The sequence below is a fragment of the Drosophila pseudoobscura genome, chromosome X (assembly GCF_009870125.1).
Source record: "Drosophila pseudoobscura strain MV-25-SWS-2005 chromosome X, UCI_Dpse_MV25, whole genome shotgun sequence".
Lineage (NCBI taxonomy): Eukaryota > Metazoa > Arthropoda > Insecta > Diptera > Drosophilidae > Drosophila > Drosophila pseudoobscura.
In genome coordinates this window covers 10402975-10428229 of record NC_046683.1, presented here as the reverse complement: position 1 = coordinate 10428229, position 25255 = coordinate 10402975, and the positions used below count along the sequence as shown (strand labels likewise).

The 25255-nt window shown below is 45.2% G+C and overlaps 3 protein-coding genes and 1 long non-coding RNA gene across 7 annotated transcripts; 2 read left to right on the top strand and 2 right to left on the bottom strand.

The window, feature by feature from the left end:
- Positions 1–504: 504 nt before the first annotated feature.
- On the bottom strand, positions 505–11085 carry ctp (cut up). Of its 3 annotated transcripts, none has more exons than XM_015186355.2 (3): positions 10937–11085; positions 7423–7616; positions 505–738 (listed from the first exon to the last, which is right to left on the bottom strand). In XM_015186355.2, the coding sequence occupies exons 2-3, from the start codon at positions 7528–7530 to the stop codon at positions 577–579; spliced, it is 270 nt and encodes an 89-aa protein (XP_015041841.1). In that variant the 5' UTR covers positions 7531–7616; positions 10937–11085; the 3' UTR covers positions 505–576. The 3 variants fall into 3 exon arrangements, with proteins under 3 accessions (XP_015041841.1, XP_033239096.1, XP_002134258.1); XM_033383205.1 differs by having other exon boundaries at positions 7423–7649; positions 10937–11068; XM_002134222.3 differs by lacking the exon at positions 10937–11085 and adding an exon at positions 10498–10514.
- Positions 11086–12094: 1009 nt separating this feature from the next.
- LOC117184647 (uncharacterized) lies at positions 12095–12571 on the top strand. Its single transcript, XR_004470058.1, has 2 exons — positions 12095–12261; positions 12374–12571. It is a non-coding gene; the product is annotated as an uncharacterized lncRNA (long non-coding RNA).
- A 1625-nt stretch (positions 12572–14196) lies between these two features.
- LOC26533308 (uncharacterized) lies at positions 14197–16324 on the bottom strand. The gene is made up of 2 exons (XM_033383193.1): positions 15192–16324; positions 14197–15114 (listed from the first exon to the last, which is right to left on the bottom strand). The coding sequence occupies exons 1-2, from the start codon at positions 16284–16286 to the stop codon at positions 15106–15108; spliced, it is 1104 nt and encodes a 367-aa protein (XP_033239084.1). The 5' UTR covers positions 16287–16324; the 3' UTR covers positions 14197–15105.
- Positions 16325–17858: 1534 nt separating this feature from the next.
- Positions 17859–24920, top strand: Pp2C1 (protein phosphatase 2C). 2 transcript variants are annotated; one of them, XM_001354932.4, is made up of 3 exons: positions 17859–20061; positions 20889–21336; positions 21420–24920. In XM_001354932.4, exons 1-3 carry the CDS (start codon positions 18990–18992, stop codon positions 24478–24480), a joined length of 4581 nt encoding a protein of 1526 aa, XP_001354968.4. In that variant the 5' UTR covers positions 17859–18989; the 3' UTR covers positions 24481–24920. The 2 variants fall into 2 exon arrangements, with proteins under 2 accessions (XP_001354968.4, XP_015041842.2); XM_015186356.2 differs by lacking the exon at positions 17859–20061 and adding an exon at positions 20617–20829.
- Positions 24921–25255: the final 335 nt, after the last annotated feature.

The window sequence follows — 25255 nt, the reverse complement described above, 5'->3', positions numbered from 1 at the left end:
GGTGGCATCACTGTCCTCGACAATGGTGCCATCATCTGTGTCTTCATCCTCCTCCTCTTCCTCAAACTCCTCCTCGTTGTCGTTGCCCACCACCTCTGCATCGACATCCACATCGACATCGACATCAACATCAACATCGACTTGGACATCTTCTTCATCCTCGTATTCCATGTCCTCCATATCATCCTGTTCAAAGTCTAGGTCCGGATCCAGTTCCATATCCGTCTCCAATTGTTGATCCGTGCGATGGTGCTGCTGTAGAGGTTGTTGTTCTTTTTGTGTGTCTTCACCATCATCCGCCTGCTTTTGATGCATCATTTCCACATCCCTTGGCTGTTCCTGTTCCTGTTCCTGTTCCACCTTCTGATGTTGTGGATCCACATCTCGTTGGGGATGCTGCTCCTGTTGTTGACTGTTGTGTTGTTGTTGTTGTTGTTCTTGTTGTTCTTGTTCGTCGTCCACTGATGGATGCTGCTGTTGCTGGTGTTGGTGTTGTGTATGTTGTTGGTGTTGCTGCAACAGCTGCTGCTCGGCCATCAGCCTCCCGACCACCACCGCATCCGACTCGACAATACTTTAACCGCTCTTAAACAGTAGTATGGCCACCTGGCCCAAATAGAAATAGATGAAATGGCGCGTCTCGTGTGTCACATACGATCCAAAGTTGCGTCCCACAATGCAATGCCATGTTGGATTGTATTTCTTGTCGAATTCTTTCTTGATATAGGCGGCAATGTCCTACAAAAATATAAAAGAAAACAAAGAGAAAGAGATTAGGATAAGAGAAGATAAATTTCAAGTTATAGAAATCCCCCGCCGTGTAGAAACACGCGGGTTTCGACTTCTGGATACCCCCCATAGCAATTTCATTTGTCCCACCAAGGAACTGCTGGTATTTTCACAGCCAAAAGTCTCAGTGGAAATGAGAACTGGAACATTTTCTAACAAAATGCCCATCACTAAGGCAATGCGTGGCTATTTTTCGAAGCAAAAGTCCCACTGGAAGAGACTGGGAATGTTTTCTGTAGAGGCTCACGTAGCCGGACATCATGATACCCATCAAAATACATAAGGGGAGACGGGAAGAGTTCGCCACGTTTTGCCCGGACTGTACACGAAATTAATATTGAAAATAAACGCTATTCCCCCCGTGAAAAATCCCTGTGTTTATTGAAGATTTAATTTATTAAAATTTTACAAATTTTGTATGCTTTTTGTTTGAGAAAAACAAAACAAAAATTTCCCAAAAAAGAAAAAGGGACGGAAACAAGCGACACACAAGTGGCTGTCAAATTTTTGTTGGAATTAAGAGCAGGGAAAGAGCGGCGGCAATAAATGCCCTGCCACACTCTCACACACACACACACACACACACACACGCACACTCGTTCCCCATTCCATGGGGGACAGTCGTCATCGTCGTCTGTCACTAGGACAACCATCGACCCCCGAAAAAGTGACCTCAAAACAACTGAAAACGCTTGCTCTTGGCCCCGCAGGAGGACTCGAGAAGGGGGTAACAAGAAGCGGAGGTAACAAAGGAAATCGTAAGTGTGTGTCGGGTGGGTGGGGAGGGGGTGGTTGGTGAAAGGGGGGGCGCAAAAGTTCTGGTTTGCTAATGAGTTACGTTATGGATTGTTGCGTTTTTGTTTGTGGGTCAAAGAATTAAGCAATTAGAGCAACAGTTTTAGAGCCACTGCGGAAAACAGAGAGAGGGAGAGAGCGAGCGAGGCGTTTGAGAAGGGGGGTTGGGGTGTAAAGCAGGAGAGACAGAAGGAAGGCAGGGAAGCAGCAGGATTGCATCAGAACGGAGCGGAAGGATGAACATTCGCTTGGCTGGGGATGCGCGTCTGCAGCTTACACGGCGTTGCAAATGTCAAAGGTCATTGCCAGAGTTGCATTCCCGTTTGGCAGCATAAAAGCCAGGGTTACGCAAAACACTCACACACACACATACCCGTACATATGTGTGGACTGCAGCACACTGGGGTCCCTATAAATATGGCCACCTGTGGCGGAAAGTATTTTTTCTTGAAATGATTACTTTTCCGGGAAGACGAGGAGCAGGGGGGAAGACTGCAAAAAGGGAAGAAAGAGGAAGTAGGGAAAGCGAGAAAAACTTTTATCCACCTTTAAAATCTGTTCTTCTCTATCGGCCCCACTGTTCGACGGTTGTATCTTAATGTCGAGCCACGTGCGCCTTGTTTTATTACCAAAAATGATTCCCGTTCGATAAGCAAATGAAATTTGGCAAATAGTGGAAAAGTTTCCATGAAATCTGGAGTATTTTAAGTCGAATGATACAAAAAAAGAAACCCCCCAAAACTTGAGGGGGAGAAATCAAAACATTAAAGTTTTTGGATGACGCTCTGCCCAAGAGCAGGTCGGGGGCGGGGAGTCGATAGGATTCTATTCGGTCACCATTTCGGAGTGGCGGGAGGTGTGGGTGTGTGCCGTGCAGTCATAAACTTAACCCCGTAACCTACAGAAACAAAAGCAAAACAAAAATCTAGAAAAAAAGTTGGAGTACAGTGATAGCTCCCCCCACCACCCCCTTTGCTGCCCACCCATACATGCATTTTTTTTCATCGATTTTTCGATATATCCATCGATATTGATCAATCCTTTCCTTTCTTATAACCTTCCTTCTCTATTTGTTGTTGTTTTGTTTAAGAACAATGTTAAGATTTCTTAGCCTTAGCCATCATGACGTTGGCCATTATTCTCTCGTTCCATCCTTGCCACGAAACGATCGCCTATTAAGCCATTCCATTCCTTTTGTCGGGTGTTCTTTTGTTGCTGTGTGTCGTGCGTGTGCCCACGCCGCATGTCGTGTCAGACGACAATATAAAAGTTGATTGTTTTATATTCAATTTCGGTTTGAGGCACACAAACCAGCTCCTGCAACTGCAAAACTCCAGAGCGTCCCAGACCATTCCCATACCCATCGCTTAGCAATGCCATGGAATTTTTTGTTTTGGCAACTCAACATTTTGACACACAGCCCCCGCCCGCCCGGCAAGCGCCCACCTATAAGGCTGCCACACATTCGCGAAGGAGTTTCGTTTCGTGAATAATAATGTACCTTTTGCTATTTTGGACATGTGGTATTCCAGCCATCTAGTCCTTCCTTTTTCTATGGCAGATTTTTAGACATACTTCAATTTGTGGAGCGGCAGTATTGCTCGCCTACGAAAGGAAACAAATTGTCCCATAACCGAAAGGACACACCTATGGATGTCCGTGTGAATATCTCTCTTTGAATGTTCCCTAAGCGAGCGGCTACATCCGCCACGAGCGATTTACTCTGGATTTGCTCGGGAAAATGTTTCAAATTTATGAAACCGTTTTTGGGCAAGAACTCCCGTAAACTCCCTCCCCCCCCCTGGCGCGCTATCCACCCCAGCAACCAATCAAAACGAGGAATGTGTGTCAATCAATGTGAATATGTATCTGTTGTTTTTCCTGTGTATCTGATGGATACTTCTTCAATATTTACATGCGAATATTCCATTTTCTGTCCGCATATTGATTAAACATTTTTGGCCACGCAGAAAAACATTCGGGAGGGCAAAAGGGAGGGGAAAACTACAATTTTTTTTGCTGGGGGAGGGCGGGGGGGCGTGGAAGGGACAAAAATATACTGTAATAAAATGTTTGGCCATTTGTTTGCATTCGCGGCTGCGACTGTGACTGTGACTGCGGCAGATCTGCGGCTTTGTGTGTGGCACATAAAAACTAATGAAAGGATAACATCATAGAAAAAGGGAGATAGATATAGATAGATAGAAAAAGAGAGAGAGGGGCTGGAGAGAGGGGCTGGAGAGAGGGGCTGGAGATAGGGGGTAAGTGAGCGCCAAGGCAGACACACAAAAAACCTAATTAAATTTATTTTTAAAACTTGAAGCAGAATAATGGAAATTCATGATTTTTTTTTTCTGCTGCTGCTGCTGCTGTTGGCCCTCCTGTTGGCTTATTTTAGGGCTTTGCCTTTAAATCGCTGCCGCAGTCAAGGCGCTCGCACACACACACACACAGAGATACACACAGATACACAAGCATAATGCCAATGGATACGATATTTAAGCCGCTCGAAAGGTTGTTGCCGCCGCCGCCACCGACACCGCTACAACCGCTTTTGCCCCTAAAAATACAAAATACAGTAAGTTGAATCCCAGCAAAAAACAAAACAACAAAAAAAGCATCGGCTAGAAGAAGCTTAACCCTTGTGTGCCCTCCCCACTCCCCACACTCCCCACCCCCTCTCAAACCCCACTGTGTGAGCGGTAGTATTAGTTGCGTATCTAATGGATACCCCCCCCTTCGATTTGGCAGGGAATTTTTTGAAGTTATAATCAGCTTCGAAAGCAGATTGCCAGCCGCTCTATGAACGAGGGGGAGAGAAAGGGCACCTGCAACCGTAAGCAGGTCATATGTACATATGATATCGATCCGATCGAAAGGAGTTCGGGGATTTGTTTTCTTTTGCCTCACAACAGTTGCCTCCTCCAATGTTCCCATAAGCGAATGGCCCGAAACTCGCCAATGCATGAAATGCCATAAACAGGGACACAAATACGTCGGAGAACTCCACAGAAGGCTAGGACAGAGTTTCGGAACATCTATAGGGATCGGATCTGTTTGCTTCTGGATGGATCGGCTCGTAGAGATTCACTGTAGCGATAGGGTATCAAAAATACCTAAATATTTCCCCACCAACATAATGGAGGAGGATATTTTATTCGGTGGTCCAAAAGGTTAAAAGGTGTCGCCATCTTTCACTCTTTTGCCTTTGTTTGCCTTTCAATTTTGTTGTTGTTGTTGTTTTTGTGTGTGTTTTGTATAATTTTTCAATTTTCATCGAAGCAATTAAATTTGTGTTCCGCCAACAACAGAAATCCATATTTAATTACCGTAAAAAAACAAACATAGTCTCACACAGAAACACACACACGCACGCACGCACACACACACAGGGACACAGACACAGTCTTGGAAAGAGAGAGACAGATACAGGCAGAGACAGAATGGCAAACTTATTATGCAATAAGAAAGGGAAGAGCAGCAGGAAGAGGATGAGGAGGAGGAGAAGGAGGAGAAGGATGAGGAGTAGGTAGGAACAAAGAGAAGAGGTAGAAAGGGTAGAAGGGAGTAAGGAGTGGGATGACTGGCAAGCGAGAGAGTAGAAGAAAGCGGAGCAGGAGGAAGAGTAGAAGAAAGAGACAGTTCAAAATGCAAGAAAGTTGAAGAACCGAAAATAGGTACAGAAATACTCCAAATAGTAGCAGAATTTACAGGAAGTACATAGGGGGATACAGAGAGGGCGGGAGAGGGAGTGAGGGAACTGCTAGAGGAGTGTCAAACCCCTCCCTCCCCCCCTCCCCGAGAACCAGGAGCCAGAGCCCCGGAGCACCAGAGCCCCAGAGCCCTCAGAAGCCCCAAGCTAATGCGATAGAAAAGGACGGCAACAAAAGGCAATCAATCGTGTGATTGTGTACGTGTATGTGTGTGTGTGTGTTTTATTTATAGCAACAAGAGGTAGGCGCGAAATAAGGGGGAGAGAGAGCTGTGCGCAAAACACCTGCGTGGGTGTATCTATAGATAGGAGGGAGTGGGGGAATGGGAGAGCGGGAGAGAGTGCGCGCTTATTACTGCTTTTACTGCTCAATTAGCTGTTCTATCTACAGCTCCCTCTCTCTCTCCCCGTACACCCCCCCCCCACCCTCTTTAACCATCATTACCTATTATTCCCCCCCCCCCCTCCGTGCACCGTGCTTACTACCACTATCCCCTTACCCACTATTTCGCCACTTCCGCTGTGATTTCAAGTTTACTTTTGCGTTTTGCCTTTCAAGGACCTTTCCTACTCCCCACCCCCACCTCCACCTCCTCCTCCTCCTACTCTGTCGCTATCCCGCTGTGTGTACCGTTGGTCGGTTGTCTCTGTCTTCTGTCATTGGCATTGACAAAGGCACCGTTAGTTGATGGCCATTCCCTCCATCTCCGCCTCCTCCTCCACCTCCTGCTCCTGCTGCTCTTGGTCGCTCACTGACCCACACGCAAACACAAACACTTTGACCAGAGCACGTTTTTATCTGTGTCTGTGTCGGTGTGTGTCTGTCCCCCTCGCACTCACGTAGCACCCCTATTGATTATTCCATTTCTTCGACTTCTCTTCTGCTGTTGTTGACATTGTTTACAGATTTTGTTGCTGTTGCTGCTGCTGCTGCCGTTTTATTTTTTATTTTTATTCAAAGACTAAATCAAGAGCTTATTAGTCTTGTGCCTCTCCCCCTCCCCCGTCCCCTCCTCACTGCTTCTAGCTTGTTTGTCATTCCTTCCGTTCCCTTCGTCTGCGTCCGGGCCTTGGACAGCCGTTAACGATGGTCAGTACTTCTCCTTACCCCTCCCCCCCCTCGACACACACACGCCACACACATAGGTCATGATTATTTCGCCACTCTTTAAGAAATAAGTCTAGGGAATATTTCTTTAAGCGACAGACACAGAAGACATTCATTTCTTTGCTTCAAGGAGCAGACAAGCGAATTTTCCCTATTCTTAAGGATGATTCATGGGAATTTTTCCCTCTTCTTTAAATTGAGTCATAGTAATTTCCCTCCATTAAAAAAGTTATGGGAATATATATGTATGTGTTTCAAAAAGTCAGGAGAACTTTACTAATTTCAATCATGGCTTCATGGAGAATTTTCTGCTAAATAAAATCTTAATTAAGGGAAATTTACATTGAAGGCTTCTCGGTTTTCTGCATACATCTGAGATTTTATTACTTTAAATAAATCGGGAAATTTTCGGTTATTTTTTGCCTCTATTCAATTGATTATCAAGGGACTAGAAATATCCTTTATTCAGGACAGTTTTTCCTTTAATATAAGAGTATAATGTATATATAATTTGTACCCCATGCCCATTCCTTTGATTGAAAATTAGAAATCCCCTTTTTAAATATCGAAAAACATCTCCTTATTTTCTCCTTATTTAAATGAAAATTTAATGAATGGATGACCATCTGGGGATTTAAGGGAATTTGCTTTTGATATTCATATTTTTAGCCCCCCCACCCCCCCTCCATTCCGTCCAGGCGCACAACGAAACAACCTTTAATATTGCCATCTAAAATAAATCCCTCAATGAAAACCACTCGTTAGGGCTTTTGTGGAACAAGTCCCCCGCACAAAAGTAAATCCGAGATAATTGGCGCCTCCTTGCCTGCACTTGCAACCAGCAGTTGCAGCAGCAGCAGCAGCAAGCACAGCATAGTACAGCACAACAAATCCCCGCTAATGCCCCGCTATGCCATGTTCTCAACACATCGCACACCTGTTGGTCTTGCAATATTCCTCCCTCGCAGTCCTGCCACCCTCCTCTTTGGTAATGCCTTTTTACCGCCCCTCCACTCACCTTCTCAATGTTGTACTTCTCCAGGGCCTGTGTCGCGCAGTCGACAGCATCCTGCTGCATCTCCTCGCTCATGTCGGCATTCTTGATGACAGCCTTTCGGTCAGACATTTTGTGGCTTTTGTTGTTTGTTTCTTCTACGCTTTAATTGTGATTACTATTTAGCTGCTGTCTATCCGCTGCTGAATCGTTGGTAACTGCAACGAAAGAGAGAAGCGATGAGCACCACACTGTGGGGGAGAGAGAGAGAGAGAAGTAATAATTAACATCTTGTTGCACATTTCGTATATGGGAAGGGGGAATGTAATTAAAAATGCGGCTCATAATCGGGTTAGGCACTGCAGAAACACCAGCCCACACACACACACATATATATATATATATATATATATATATATATATTCCATACATAAACGCAGGCGCATTGGAGGCTGGCTGCTGCATACTTTTATGGGCGGCAGTGGAGGGAGGCGGAGCGGGCACAGGGCTCCTCACGCATCAGCCCAGGCCTCAAAACTTAATTATAGAACAGGGCACACGTACAAGGAGTATTACAAATCAAATATCAGAGCTGGATGGACGTCAGACCCCCACCCGCACCCGCACCCACACCCACACCCACACCACTGCAACCAATTAGCGTGCAATACTGCAACGCAAGAGAGGAAATGAAAGACAGAAAGAGACAGAGAGCGAGAGAGCTGGAGCAAAAGCGCAAGAGCAAGTGTGGCGGCAGTGGCAGCATCCCAGCATCCCAACAGCAACGTTGCATGGCCTTGAGGCCAGCTCGATAGCCATTTCCCTCTAACACAGCCAGTTGAGTGTGGCCATAACCGTTAACCAAGGACGCGCAAGCAAGCAAGCAAGCAAAGGAGGAGAACGAACACACAACAACTAATTCAAATTCAAGGCTCAATCCAAGGACTCACATTCCCAACACACCATAACCTCCCCCGCCCCCTTTCCAATGAGCGACTGGACCTCGATGCTCATTTTGTTGTAGTAGCATACTTTTGCGCGCGCCTATGGCATTGCTTATTAGCCAAAGAAACAGAGAAAAACCGAAAAACAAATAGCAAATAAATGCACTTTAGAAAGACGAGACAGCGAGAGCGCGAGAGAGCGAGAGAGAGAGAGAGAGACAGAGGGGTGGCACTAGAGTGGCTCTTTGCTAGTCACGGGCGGAGGGAGAGAGAGAGAGAGAGAGAGAGGAAGGGGATAAACTGAAACGGTTACAAATGCTAAATGCCAAACGGTAAAAATTCAAGAAGAGAAATCTCACAAGACAAGCAACAATTAGTATCAATCCAATTGGGAGTGGGCATACTGACACACGCATACACACAGCGAGACGCACCCACATATGAGCGATTGACTGGTGACGGCAGAGCTGGGAGCCAGCAATGGCTCTTCTTCTGCTCTCCTCAAAAGTCAATTAGAAATTGCATTGACAGTTGGACAAAACGGAGACGTTCTGTCCCTCTCCGTCACACGCACCCACACACATACACAGAAGAGCCGGACAAAATGGTCAGGAAATATCATAATTATTAATACAAAAAAAAATCTAAGCGCGAAACTTTGTATGTGTGTGTGAGGGAAATGAAATTATAAATGGCAGGCGGACACGCGTTTCCTCTCCTAAGGAGACACACACACACAGAGATAGAGAGAGAGATAGAGAGAGAGAGCGACTGCACCGTCAGGTAATAGAATTTCCCGCTATTGCATGCGTATCTGTGTGTGTGTTTCCTTTCATTACGGGCCACAGAGCTTTTTGCAATTCGATGCCATTCACGCGAGCGGTGGCGGTGGCGAGCGGGAAAACGCGCGATTCTAATGTCCTTCTCTGTCTCAGTCTCTCATTCACTGCCGCCTAGGGCGGTATCCTCATGCCCCGACAATATGTCGGATCTGTCGGAAATTACCATCATAGACTTCCCCCGTGTACCCTTTCCGTTACCTGAGAAGCAGTATCCACGCTAGTGACTAATTAGAGGCAGAGTTCGAATTTCCTTTACCGCAAATGAGGGGTCCTTAAATTTTGATATTTATTCCAGTTGAAAAACACACAATGAAATATTCGGAATTACCAGTAGTAGTACTGATGGAAATGTATACAGAATACTGAAGTAAAAAGAAAGGATATCTTTATATATTTGTAAATAAAACGAGACATCTGTCAAATCTGTACAACAATGTCATATATGCATATATATATGTATGAATATAGATGTGCATATGTATGTGTGGATTGTACCTATTTGCCTCTTTCTAATGACTAATTTTACATAAATTGCACTCCCCCATCCCTCCGACCACAATTATCCAAATATCAATCTTGGGGCAAAATACTGTGTGGACAGGGTCTGGAAACTTCCAAACAAGAAAACACAAAACGGAAACCACAGACGACCATAATTGCTGCGCTGCCGACTTCTATGAATAAATTAGCCAGACAACAGATCGGATTAGGCGAAATATTCAAAAGAATTGTACAAGTCGCGGGGGAGCTCGGAGCTGGAGGCGGTCTACCTTTTTTCCGAAATGCCCGCGCTGACGTCACTGAAGCGAAAACTGGATTTTGTACGCCTCTTCTCAAACTATTATATCATTTATGCATATTTCATGTTTCAATTTCGATTAAAAACCTACAAAAATAACTAAAACCCCAAATTCGCAAACAGTGCGTGGGCAGCGACGCTGACTGCGGCAGCGAAACTGCAGTGCTGAAATATCTTTTATCTCTTTCGCACTTCTGGTGCTGGTGCGACGCCAGGAGCTCTCGTGTTTGTGTGTGTCTCCGTGCAAAAGCCGCATCGCATCGCAGCGCACTATGGGAATTCGGCGTGCTTTTTTTGTCGGCTACACAATGCAGTGCCCCGATACAGCGTTCCCAATAATTATACACGTACATTGCACAATCCCTCAGCCCACCACCCACCGACCAAGACCTGAGAACATTCTCACACACTCACACATTCACTTGCCTTTTGGGCAGAATTTAGCACTTACCTGAATTATTATTTGCAATTTATTGCAATTGCGCGCGCGATCTTTTTGACTAACAATAATTACAGTAGAACTTGGCTGCCTTCCGTTTTGTATTATTTTATCACACAAATTGAACAACTGTTACCGGAAAATCAAACCTACTTTTTTGTAAAATAATGCTATTGACCAAACGTATAAAATTTGACAGAAAAAACCCCAAAATTTTTGGTTGGCCTACTGCATGGGATGGCTCTGCTCTGTGTGCATGTGTTGTGTGTGCGCGTGGGATATATGGCAAAGTTCCTTTTTCCAGCAATTTTGCACGCAATAAGAATTTAGCACGCCGCGTCTTACCACTTCAGAACGAACAAAAAATAAATATACATATAAGTATGTATATTCAACACGGCAAAAAAAAAACGGCACCGACCGATTTACAGAACTGATTTATTTCCTAGATTGTAATTTGCCGCAAAAAAATTGCATTTATGTATGTGGGATTTGTGTGAGGTTTTGTGTTTACCGCTAAGCGCACTCGTCGTGTTCGCCTTGTTTTACTGATTGAAACACTTCTTTCCGGTACAAAAGCCAGAACTCAGCTCGTTGACTGTTCGAATATTATTGTTAAAGTGACGTGCACTGAGTTTGTGAAGCCGCACGAGCCCCGAAAATTCCGATAACGTTGTCGGGCCGGCCTGCTATTGGTCAGAACTGGGCGGCGTCTGGCAGACGACATCTGGCAGGCCGCGTCTGGCAACAGTGATGCCCGTGTTTGAGTAGTCGATCCGGGTAGATATATCTTTGGTTGGCTCTAGGAGGGCCAGAAAAATGGTACTCACGCAAAGAACACGAATTGGCTGATAAAATATTGGAATTAATACGGAGATTTGGTTGTTTTTTACAAGGTATCGGTAATCGATTTCGGGTTTCAGAGAGGTGCGCATCACTGTTTGCCGGTAGGTCTGCAGGGTTGCATGCCGGCAGACCATACAAGCCGTTGTGCCAACATTCTATTTAAATCTTAAAAACAGAGTAAATTATTTGACGTTGTGGCGCGGTTCTTATTTTACTTTTATTCTCTTCTTTATTTTTCTTGTCGATCCGAATTAATTGCCCGCGACTTATCGCCGTCGTATATCGCATCAAAACTATCGCATAAAACTTATCGCATAAAACCTATCGGGATCGGGGTTAATATCGGTAAGGGCTAATATGGGGTTGGTTAGGGTTAATATGGGGTTGCCTTAGGGCTAATATGGTGTTGCCTTACAGCTCGGCCATCCTGACAGATGGATCGCCCTCGATCCTTACAATTGGTTACTTTTATTTTCTACTAGGCTAAAATTATAAAATACAGATTAGTAAGAGATAGTTCTACACTGATCACGCCAATTTACATATTTCCGAAGTCGACAGGCTTCTATTACACCGTCGTACGGAATCTGAGATACTTGACAATTATCAATGTCAGTTATAACATATCGATCATTTGGTAAATTTTTTTTGATAATGTATGGTCCTTTAAATTTTGGTATAAATTTCTTATTTGTACCTATCGTAGTGTCAACGTTTCGTACGAGAACAAAGTCTCCTTCTTTAAATTCTATATGTTTTCTAATATTTTTATCATAATAGTGTTTTATCTTAGTTTGGTTTTCAGTTATCTTATCTAATACTCCTTTCCGAATTGCTATTAAGTCTCTATTTGGTTTTGGATTATTTTTGTCTTCTAGAAATTCCGTTAAAGCGTCAATATCACAGCCTCTTTGCTGAACACCGAATAGTACCACCGATGGTATTTCCCCAGTAACCGAATGTTTTGAATTGTTTATTGCATATTCCGCTTTTGTGAGTAGTTTACACCAATCTGAATGTTGCAATGGTTCAGTTATCTTTGCTAACATACTTTTCATTGTTCTATTTACCCTCTCCACTTGCCCATTTGCCTGTGGTGAGGCAGTTGCTGCTCTAACATGTTCAATGTTGTTACTTAGCATGAACTCGCTGAATTCCAACGATGTGAAACATGAGCCCCTATCACTGACAATTCTCCTAGGTCTGCTGTAATTTTCAAAATATTTCGTTAAGCATGCGCAAACTTCCTTAGTACTAGTTGTGTTTGCAGAATACAATTTGACAAACTTTGTGAACCCATCAATGACTACCAATATGTGTTTCTTTTTATTAATGACTGAGGGGAGAGGTCCGAAATGGTCAATATGCAATGTGTCGAATGGAATTGGTCTTTTCGGTATACTATGTAATGAGCGATTGTTGGAATGGGACGGAAGGCTAAATGTAATACACTTAATGCAATTTTTTATAAAACTATCAACTTTTGCGGTCATATTCGGAAACCAATAATGTTTCTTAATTTCGGTTACACATTTTTCAACTCCCAAATGGCACAATTTTTCGTGAACAGTTCTTATTAAATTATTTTCCATTTCTGACGGGACGTAAAGCAATTCGAAATCAGCATATTTTCTATAAACAATACCATCTTCCAATACGAAATTTTTTACTGGTTCTCTTTCTAGCTTATCCTTTAACTGAATTATAGTGCTATCTCTATTTTGCGTGACCTGAAGCTGAAAATTGATGTCATCTATATCTATAACTGAAACTATTCTATCCTTATTATTGTTTTCCTGAACTGAAACTTTTGGTTCGTAACTGAATTCTGGACTTATTGTGGGGTATCTACTTAAGCCATCGACATGGGGCATGTTTTTACCACTTCGATGATTCACTGTGTAGTCATAATTTTCAAGTTCAAGGGCCCATCTAGCAATTTTTGAATTTACAGTTTTCTTACATAAGGTTAGAGTAAGGGCATTACAATCGGTTATTATTCGGAACGGTATTCCTTCAAGGTAAATCTTAAATTTATTCAATGAGTAGATTATGGCTAGAGTTTCTAATTCATAACTATGATACCTACTTTCTGCTGGCGTTGTTGCTTGAGAAAAATATGAGATTGGATGAAATTTGTTATCATCCTGTTTTTGTAATAAAATTCCTCCAAACCCTTCGGCACTAGCGTCACAATGCAGTTCTGTTTCCTTAGTCGGACTATACAGGGCTAGAACTGGTGCTGAGGCCAGTCTCTCACAGAGATAATTAAATATTGTTACACATTTGTCATCTAACTCAAATTTCCCTATAGTTTTTGTCAGAGCTTGCAATGGTTTGGCAACTTTCGAGTAACCCGGAATGAATCTCCTGAAGTAAGAGAAGAGTCCTAAACATTTTTGCATATCTGCGGAATTAGTAGGTTTCGGAAGGTGCTTAATTGTCGTGATGTGATCATTATTTGGCTTAATTCCATCCTTGCTTAATGTGAATCCCAGAAATTCTATACTAGTGTAACAAAACAGACACTTGCTTAGCTTGATTTCTAATCTATATTCTGCTAGGAGGCGTAATACTTTACTTAAGACAACAAAGTGTTCTTCTATAGTTTTTGTTCCGATTGCAATGTCATCCATGTATACAACTACATTTCCTTGTTTTATTAATGGGCCGAATATATTGTTTACAAATCGCTGAAAGACAGCTGATGCGTTTCGCAAACCGAATGGCATGCTAAGATATTCGTATTGTCCGTTTGGTGTCACAAAAGATGTAAATTGAATTGAATTCTCTGCCACCTTCACCTGGTGGAAACTACTTTTCAGATCCAGAAGGGAGAAATACTTATTACCTTCCATTCTCTCTATGCAGTCATTTATAAGTGGCAATGGGTACCCATCCCTTACTGTTATCTTATTTAATTGTCTATAATCAACGCACAGCCTTTTCTCACCTGATTTTTTTTTTGTCAGTACAATTGCAGAGGTATAAGGGGAATCACTCGGTCTGATGTGGCCTTCAGTCAGCAATTCTTCAATAAGTTTGTCAACTACTCTTTTGTCATGATATGAAAGCTTTCTTGGTGTTGAATATATTGGGGCTTGTGACATAATTTTTATCTTCATTTCATACTTATGTTCAATGGCTGGTATGTTGGGCAGGTCTAAATAATTTAATTCAATTAATGTTCGGATTTCACTACGCGAGTTTTCACTAAGTTTGTAATCAATATTGTAATCCTCAATGTCAATTTGTTCTATATTGTAAATATTCTGAATATCGGAAGTTTGCTCAATTACATCTAGAAGCGCATTACTTATCGGAAGTTCACTGTTACTCGGGGGTTTTTTTTTAATGCTACCTGCTGTCTCATTCCCTAATTTGTCTAATTTATGGTCTAATGTTTCTGAATTATTAATTGGTGTTTTTGATTTTTGAAGGGGTTCATAACTATTAGCAGTGTCAACCGGATGCGTGGGAGTTAGTTGATCTAAGGCTATATCGTTGGAAACAATTATGCTAGGCGAAATGGTTTTTTTCTCACTTAATTTGAAACTTAAATTTTCAATTTTATTTGTCTCGGGCTTATGATGTTCATAAAATGATAATTTTAACTTATACTTCTTCAAAAAAGGTCTACCCAATAGCAAATCTTCTGACATGTATTCATCTGGCATAATGTAAAACAAAATCATATTTTCAATGTCATGGTAGGTTACGTGTAAGTAAATTTTTCCGTAAGTGAAAAGATGTGAGCCGTTGACGCTACGTAGGTTTGATGGTAAAAGAGTGTATTTTTTGATGTTTTGGAATCGCAATGTTGAAGCTCTCACAATATTAACGGCGCTGCCCGTGTCGAACATAGCGGAAAGAATAATTTTATAAGTTTTGCGTTTTGGATCAGTGTAAAAATATACTCCTACCTGGTCAAATATCGGAACAAATGGGTATTCGTCGCTGTCTTCATCTCTGGGAGTTTTCGGTTCCATTGCTGATTTGGTGTACTTTTGCTCCGGACACGTCTTTATAGTGTGGCTGAGAGAGCCGCAACGGAAGCAGGACCCCTTCGCACGTTTGGGAGCCTTGCAATCTGAAGCGTAGTGTCCAAACAACGAACAATTGTAGCATCGCATCTCACCATTCGATGTTAATGAAGATTGTGCTGAAGCTGAAGTTGAAGCTGAAGTTGAAGCTGAAGAGATGGTCGATGAGTTCCACTTTGGTTTGTTTTTTGCTCTTAAGTCTGCATATCGATGAGATAATTCCTTAAGCTCATTGAAGGTCTTCGCTCCATACAGCAAGGCAATGGCTGGCGACGTGTCACGGAAACCGTCGATGATAAAGTGGACTGCTTCAATCTCACATACACTTGCACGCAACGCCAACTCTTGCATCTGCAAAATGTACCCCATAACGGATGTTTTTGCCGGAATGTAGAAAGTTTTCTGAAGTTGCATCACTAATTCGGTTGTCGAACATGCCTTGTCAAATGTTTTCAGAAAGTTGGTTTTAAATTGATCATAATTTTCTGAAGTGTCAAGCCGCATAAATGTGTCTGCCTCTGAATTTGGTGCCATTAATAAGCGTGCGCATCGTAGCTTGTAGGCGTCACTTTCATCAACAGCAGAACAAGCACGCTCTAATTTCATAATCCACAATCCAGCGTCTTGGTCCCTCGGATTCGAGAATGGGACCATTGCACGGATCACTTCTTTGACGCTGCTGCTCTCCGCCATTAGTTTTGTGAGCAAAGCCCTTTTTTGTAATATTCTAATGGCGGCATCTAACTCTTCTTCTTCTGGTATGCGTGCCTTGCCGACCACCGGCGTCAGCGTGTCGGCGTCGTTTTCCAAATTAGGGTCGGCCGGAATGTCAGAGTCGTTGTCGGCTGAAGCATTCAATTTGGTCGGAACTACAGGGCTGGTTGGACGATCAGGGACATAACCATTCTCGTACGCGAGTTTCTGCAGCTGCCGCAAAGTTGCATTGCTCGAGTGCGCAATTCCTTGCCCGTCCATCCAGTTCAAAAGCTGCTGCTTCTCAATGGCGGCGGGGTTCATACTGACTTTGATTAAAATTTTAATAACTGTAGGCGTTTTTAAAGTAGCTTTGGATTGCGTATCCCACTTCTGAAGTTGTGGCGCGGTTCTTATTTTACTTTTATTCTCTTCTTTATTTTTCTTGTCGATCCGAATTAATTGCCCGCGACTTATCGCCGTCGTATATCGCATCAAAACTATCGCATAAAACTTATCGCATAAAACCTATCGGGATCGGGGTTAATATCGGTAAGGGCTAATATGGGGTTGGTTAGGGTTAATATGGGGTTGCCTTAGGGCTAATATGGTGTTGCCTTACAACGTTAATTTAACTAAATGTGTGCCAAGAACAATTCGGACACATTTATTTTGCGGCCAAAATTAGGTCGAAATCTTAGAGCGGGAAACAATTAAACGATATACAAATAATCGTATAGTCATTAAGGTCTATGAAATTATATATATAAATGAATAAATTTGGTCGGGACGGTTTTTAATACGTTATCAACTATTGTTGGCTGGATGATCGTGGCGGTAAAATTTCGCATCTCGAATTTGAAAGAAGTCCGTAAGTACGGTCATACTGCGAGGGTGCAATATATTGAATAAACTTCAATTACAAATATTCATAAGCACATGGGCACACCAGAAATTGGAAGCCAAATAATATCGCTATCGAAGAAAGTCAACACTGAAACCACACCGATATTTTCAATATTTTCTCGTTGCCACCTTTTTTTTTCAAATAGAAAAATAACATAACTGTTTTTAATATGAAGAAACGAATGATAGATGAACATTTTCAATATTTTATTAAAGTGATATTTAAGGTTTTTTGCAGTATTTCCATTAGCTCATCTAGCTCTGCGGGATTAACTCCCATTTTATTATATGAATATCGCTATATTTTAGGCTACTCCAACTTAGCTCGAATTACATTTTTTCTAAGCGCACAAGATTTTGTTGATAGACAAAACGTCAACCTAATGTCGAATTTTTAAATTATCTGGTGAACTAGTGGCGGTATTGAAAAATATCGATACAAAACAGTATATCACCGGTGACAACATTAAAATAGTTTAAAAAAGCTTAACGCATTTCTAAAATATCGTGAATTCCCCCCAGTTGGCTTTCAAAACAAGAAACAAGATTTGCTCATTTTTGGGGACTTGATCTCTTTTTCAACAAAAATGTTGACTTGTTTTGCGTAAACCTTATTTTAAACACAATGCAATAAGAGGGAATACCCAGAATAAACCAATCTTGTAGACAATTGATCCATCAATCGTATAAAACTATGTGTTTAGAGCTAAAGGTTCTAGCTAGCTAGTAAGATTAAGCCGAGTAGCAAAATCGAGGAATATGATGGATTTGGAATAAAAGTTCGTCAGTATATTAACGGTATGTTTTGTAATTCGTGACGAAAATTCGGTATATTTCCAACGGTCAGACCGTATATCTAATCAATAAGTGCTCGCACATGTGACGCAAAAATGAGTAGTAATTTTGAATGGGCTATAAAAGGGGGTATGGACAACAGGCAAAAGCAGCCAAGGCAAATTGCAATGTTCGTGCGAACCTCACCTCAAAATCGGCTTTTTGTCTCCATGGTACATTGGGCAAGTGGGGTGACTGTTACCTTGCATGCGCTGCACTTTCTGGGCCGTTTTGCGTGTTGTCCATACCCTCTTTTTCCGTCCGTTATGTAGCAAATGTGTAGTAATTCGTTCGGTTGCTTTCTATTTGGTTTCTCGTCTTTGTTTTTGTTGTCGACAATTTGACTGAGTACTTTTTTTTATTGTGTGTGTACGTTTGTGTGTGTTGTGTACGTGCCTATTACTTGAAAATTGTGTAAATCCAAAACCTCGTAACGAACGAAAATGATTGAAAACAAAAAGAACGGCAGTGATAGAAAACGACGCTGCAACAACAACACCACCTATGCGATTTAAGAAGAGGAAGAGACACGGTGTAAACGAGTTTCGTATCTTCGGCGCGCGCTCTTTATCCAACCCATCACAGACAACGAATCAAAACCCTGTATATCCCTGTACATCCAGCGCCAAGGTGAAACTGTGGGCCTCAGCTGTGGCATTGAGTTCTGTCCTAGAGAATACCCGATATACGGTGTATCCCCCCCCCATTCTCAGCTATATTATTACAAATTGAATTTGAACAAACAGTATACGTTCGATTCGAAGAGCAAGAAGAAGCAGAAAAGCAATTTGGCGGCGATGGACAGCCAGTACAAATTATAAGCTACATAGATGGAACACACGCATACATACACGGACAAGGCAAACAAACCGACAAACACACACGCCCAGAGTAAAAGGAAAGGCAAATAGTATAGCCGAGACGCACAGTAGGCGTCTCGCTTTAACCCCCAGCGACAGCACAGCACACATTGTATTGGCTGGCGGATTCCATGTTAGAACGGGACAACAGTCGGTTCGATAAGCGAGGAGTTGCCAGTCAGTCCGTTTGGCTCGTTTTATTTTACGGTTGTCGTCTAGTGGCAAATGTCATCAGAAATTACAACACTGCGGATGGAAGACATCTACTAGCAGAGCAGCAACAACTCCAACAACATCTGGACACAACAACAACATCCACGAAGCAGCACCAGCAGGCAGGAGGAAGAAGAAGAACCTCGCATCGGCCGCAATAATATAAACAAAAATGTGGCCCACCATGCAAGCGACGAGCACAGTGCGAACAACTAGAGCAACGTCCACCTGTACGTCGACATCATTGCAAGGCAACAGAAGCAGTATCAGCAGCGCCATAGCCGCAAAAAACAGATGCTTCATCAAATCCGCAATCGAACGGTCAGTGGTGCGGCCCATATCAATAGCTGCTATACAGCATACAGCCCAGGCCAAAGTGCCCGCTGTTCCACAGGCTGTGCCTGCCGTGAAGACGACCGAGCTGGAGTACGACATCATCAACTACTATACGGATTCACCCTCATCCACCACGCCATGCCTCGCTGTCAGTCCCCGGCAGCAGCAGCCAGCAATCTGCCCCCCACTGACACAGGGCTCTGGGTCGGCCCGTCGCTGCTCTCGCCTCATCGGCAACCATCAACCAGCACTGGAAACGAATGCTGTTGAGGCGGGATTAGCAGCCGACGCCACCGCCACCGCATGTGGCAGTCTTTCGACTGGCGAGGAGACCACACAGGAAGAGGAGCTCGATTTATTTGCTGAGGATTCACACACATCGAGGCCGTCGCCCTCGTTTACCACCAAAACACTGCGTTGTCGCAGCACCGCTGCAGCCTTGGACATGGATGCCCGTTCCCGCGGCGGCGGTGGGGCACAGAGTCGTCAACGGAAACCGAAGGCCATAGTACCGCCCCGTACCGAAGCCCTCAGTAGCAGCAACGGCAGCACAGGCGACAGCCGCAGCCCCAGCAGTACACCCAGCATCGAATCCTCGCCCACACCCAGCTCCACACTGGGCGTTAATATGCGGGTTACGGGCCAATGCAGCCAGGGAGGACGCAAATACATGGAGGATCAATTCTCTGTGGCCTACCAGGAGTCGCCGCTCACCCACGAGCTGGAGTACGCCTTCTTTGGGATCTATGATGGGCATGGCGGCCCCGAGGCGGCCCTCTTTGCCAAGGAACACCTGATGCTGGAGATTGTGAGGCAGAAGCAGTTTTGGTCGGACAACGATGAGGATGTGCTGAAAGCCATACGCGAGGGCTACATAGCCACGCACTTTGCAATGTGGCGGGAGCAAGGTAAGAGCAGCAGCACACACAAATAATTACACAGAAAAAACACAACGGCAAAGGCCGTGGAAAGAGAGAGAGAGGGAGCGAACGAGAGCTGAAAAACAACGATAATTATAAACCAAAGCAGAGCGGCAATAGAGATGGGCAGCATTGAGTCACGGAATATTCACTACTGGGTCGTGTCAGGTCACGCACATCGGAAAGTGATGAGGATACAGCACTGCCCGCGACCCCCATTCAAAACTTGTTGATATGAAATCCGCGAAAAGAATCATTATGTTCACATTTGTTCACCTCTAGTAATTACGTCGCACGATGACTCAACAATCGCAACTTACGCTCATCTCTATTGTCTGCCCACACAAACACACACAAAAAAACCCCATCCGCTTAAAATGTGTGCATGTGTGTGTTTGTGTTTGTGTTTCTGGCGCGCTCTCTACATACACACAACACAGCAACAACATAGCGGGAATGGAATATTCCACAGGCCTTGCCATATGGCTGTACTCTCAGCAAGCATGGCAACCCCGCTGCGAGTGTTGGTATGCGTTGGCCCCCAATGAGTTCGAGCAGCACCACTCTATAGCACACATAAACACATGCACACACACGTGAAGGCGTTTCAAAAAACGCAACGGCCATTAAAGACAAGAAGCTAAAAAAACGAACAACAACAAAAAAGAGAGAAGACAAAAGAGAAAACCAAGAGGGAAAAATAAGTGTCCCCATTTCCACCGTATGCCCTCTGACCGGAATAACAAACAAATACTTGTACACTCATACACCCACCTCATTCCATTCTGTTATTATTATTTTTTGATTTCCTGCAGAGAAATGGCCACGCACCGCCAACGGACACCTGAGCACGGCTGGCACAACGGCAACGGTGGCATTTATGCGACGCGAGAAGATCTACATCGGTCATGTGGGTGATTCGGGTATTGTGCTGGGCTACCAGCAGCCAAACGAACGCCAGTGGCGGGCCAAACAGCTGACGACCGACCACAAACCGGAGTCGCACGAGGAGAAGTCACGCATCCAGCGGTCCGGCGGTATGGTGGCCATCAAGAGTGGTGTGCCGCGTGTGGTCTGGAATCGGCCACGGGATCCCCAGCACCGTGGTCCCATCCGTCGGCGTACGGTTATCGACGATATACCCTTTTTGGCAGTGGCCCGCTCCTTGGGCGATCTCTGGAGCTACAATTCACGGTGCAAGGAGTTCGTTGTGAGTCCTGATCCGGATGTTAAGGTTGTTAAAATAGACCCGAACATGTTTAGGTGAGTCCCTGCCTCAAAGCGTAATGGGGAATGTCGAATTTCGAATGTTAATGTATTGTTTTGTCCTTTTTGGTTTGTCGCAGATGCCTTATCTTTGGCACCGATGGCCTCTGGAATGTGGTGACGGCCCAGGAGGCAGTGGACGCTGTCCGAAAGCAGCATCTCATTGGCGAGATCCTCAACGAGCAGGATGTGATGAACCCCAGCAAAGCCCTGGTCGATCGGGCCCTCAAGACGTGGGCATCGAAAAAAATGCGTGCGGACAATACGTCCGTGGTAACTGTGATACTAACACCATCGTCGACGGCATCTGGCTCCTCCCAGGAGACTTCCCCCATACCATCTCCCTGCGATGGCCCGCCGGCACGCAGAGATGTCTGCGATATGGATATGGAAGTGGATGTGGATGCCCTGCTGGATGCCGACGACGAGGACAGTGCAATGGATAGCGAGAACAGCTGTCCAGATCCAGCTCACTGCATCGAGGAGGAGGACTACATTCTGGATGCCCCATACAGTGCCTTGGCGAAGCGGCATCTGCCGCCGGAGCCGTTTCGCAATTTTGATTACTATGCCATCGACGAGGAGGACGAGCAGGAGGAGGATGATGCCGACGAATATATCGAGGGTGAAGCCATCGAACCTGCCGAACAGGTGGCAGTCGAGTCGGATGCGGCTGCGGCTGCAGCTGCAGCTGCGCTGCAGCAGCGGCTACCGCGATTCTCCTACGATGCCCAACGTCTCAAGCGGAGTCTGCACAATCATCGCAAGATGTGGCGGAAATCCAACACTACAGGAGTGTATCCCTGGCGTGGATTGGTGGAGCAACAGCATCAGCTGGAGGCGGAGGCAGGCGAAAATGTGGTCATTCTGGAAAATGAGCATCATTTGCATCACTATTCCAATGGGACCCTCATTGATCGCGCCGCCATGTACGGACATTCGGTTCCTGCCCCATCAAGCAGCAGCAGCAGCACCACCAGCGGAGGAGGAGCAGTCCGAGAGCTTACCGAACTGGAGCATCATCTGGAGCACCATTTGGAGAGCAGCTTCGGCAGCTACGGCTCCAGTGTGGGCTGCCTGGGCTCCGATTACAGTTTCGCCGAATCCTACAACACGCTCCTCAACGAACAGGAGCAGGAGGCACGTTCCCGTTCGGCGGCAGCTGCTGCTGAGGCGGAGGCGGCCGCTGCTGCTGCCATGGATGATCGCAGCATGCAGGAGATCATACAGGAACAGCAGCACTATCAGCAGCAGGAGGGCTACTCCCTCACACAGCTGGAGACGCGACGAGAGCAGTTGCATCAGCTGCATCCGCACCAGCCACAGGATCAGGAGCAAGAGCAGGAGACTTGGACGCCATCCGAGTACGTGGAACAACAGCAGCAGGCGCATCAGGAAGAAGAGACGACCGCTAAGGAGCCAGAGCCATCGGAGCTCTTGGAATTGAATGCTTTGCTGCAGCAGGAGCGGGCCGAGGAGGAGCAGGTGGCTCTGGAGCGGGAGCAACAACTGCAGCGGGAGCAGGAGCATATGGAGGCCACCTACAGCAGTTCCAGCTCCAGTTCCAGTTGCAGTGAAACGGATTTCACATTTTCCAGCAGTTGGAGCACTTTGAAGGAGGCAACAAGAACGGAAACAGAGCCGGAACCGGAGCCCGAACCCGAGCCCGAGCCAGAGCCCGAGGAGGAGTCATCACCACCGTCACCGCCCACCCTCCAGGACAATCAAGTGAGCTCCACCCTCCCCTCGACACCAACATCCGCCCCAGAGCCAGGCCTAACCACAGCGATGGCGCAGGTGCGTGAAACAGTGGCCGAGATCCGCAAGGAGGATGCCCATGCCGTCCATTATATCATCGAACAGATCCAGAAACTGCAGGAGGTCGACTGCATACCACAAGCATCCCTCGATCGGGCCAATGCTCTGGCCAATGATTTGGCTTCTGCCTCATCAGCATCAGTGGCAGCCACGCCTGTGACATCGCAGCGCATCCGCCAGATGCGTCGATATCGGAATGTGCCCAATGAGAATCACCAGCACATGCAGACGCGGCTCCGACAGGTGTTTAAGCACTGCAAGAACAGGTCCTTGAGTGCGGCGTCCATCAGAGATGCTGCTGTTGGCGCAGGAGCAGGAGCAATTCCAATCGGAGGAGCAGCTGTAGCCGCAGGTGCAGGAGTAGGAGCGGGCAATAACTCTTCTTCTTCAGTTGTAATTGCTGCCCGCAAGAGCATCATTGCTGCGACCAGCAGCAGCATCAAGAGCGGGAGCGGAAATGGGAACAGCAATGGGACCGTCCGCAGCAACACCAGCAGCAGTTCCATTATGATGACTCGCCGCAGCCAGACCCTAGCCATCAGCGGGGGGGCGGGAACTGTGAACAAGCGCCAGCTGCGTAGCACTATCTGCACTGTCGGCGGCATGGACATGACCAAACGGACGCTCAGGACAAGGAATGTCCCAACAGTGGGAGTGGAAGCCACAGCCGTGAATGGAGCGACACCTTCTCCATTGCCTGCGAATGTCAATAGTGGAGGTGGAGGAGGTGCCACCAGCACACAAAGCGTCGTCGCCAGTGCCAGTGGCAGCAGCAATTCCGGAAGCAATACTGCCAGTCGGAGCCTCAAGCGCACCCAACAGGAGCGCGAACAGCGACGCAGCCTGCGGCGGAGTACACTGAATGCCGCCATGACCGGTGTGGGGTCAAGCGGGAGCGCCAATACACCATCACCGTTTAGCAAGCCGACGCGTCTTCAATCGTCATGCAATGGAGCGGGTGCCATCTCTGCCCGGCCACCGCCTTCGCCTAAAAAGCTCAACATAGTCGTACCCACATTGGCCATTGGCACCCGGGCCTACACGGCGGCCATGGCCGCCTCCGCTGTGCAGCTGAACAAACGATGGTCCCTGCGCAGCAGTAGCCAGCAGGTGGCAAAAGGAGCGCCACCCGGCACGGGGAGCACCAGCAGCAACAGCAATGGCAGCGGCGGCGGCACTGGCATCCCCAGTCACAGGATGATGATGACAGCCATCAGCTGTTACAGTGTCCGCAATCGAGGCGGAAATCAAGAGCAATCAGGAGCCGCCACATCGCAGCAGCAGCAGCAGCAACAGCAACAGGCGACGACACGCAGGCGCTGATCGGATGTGATTCTATCGGATATGGGCACACAGCGGGAGCAAATCCAAGTACAAATCAGCAGCAGGAGGTGCATCAATCCTCTGACCATTTTGGACAAACACAATTTATATATATACATATATACATATACATATTTTTCTTCATTGTTAAATTATGAGAAATGCCAAATAGCTGCCTAAATTTATCATACACCCCGAGGCATCCCACCTCAACAGCCCTTCCCCCACACATACACATATATCAGTGTCGTTTTTGTTGTAAATAGAGAAATATTAGTTCTGAAACCACCACACACCCACACACACACACACACCCATTCAGAGATTTGATATATATGCACAGACGAAAGCGTATATATACATATATATTATGCAGAGTGCAAAATAGTTATAAAATAAATTCATCGTGTAGACCGATATATTAAAGATATATATCTATATATATTTTTTGTAATAACGCAAACATCACATATTAATTATGTCCACATCCGTTTCCGATCTTTTTCGCGTAATAATACTTTCAATCGGAATTTTATTTATTTAATATTTTAAACTTAAGCCAATACCAATTTTAGTAATTAACTTCTCGTCAATGAGCGTAAAATTAACAGTGCAAAGATGCTAATAATTGTAATATATATATATATATGTACATACATATATATATTTTATTTTTTTTTCTGATTTGTGTGATGCTATCTCTTGAAGGTGGTCCTCGTTTTAATTAGTATATATTTATTTCATGTCGTCGTGGTCGCTCATCTAGGACTATCTT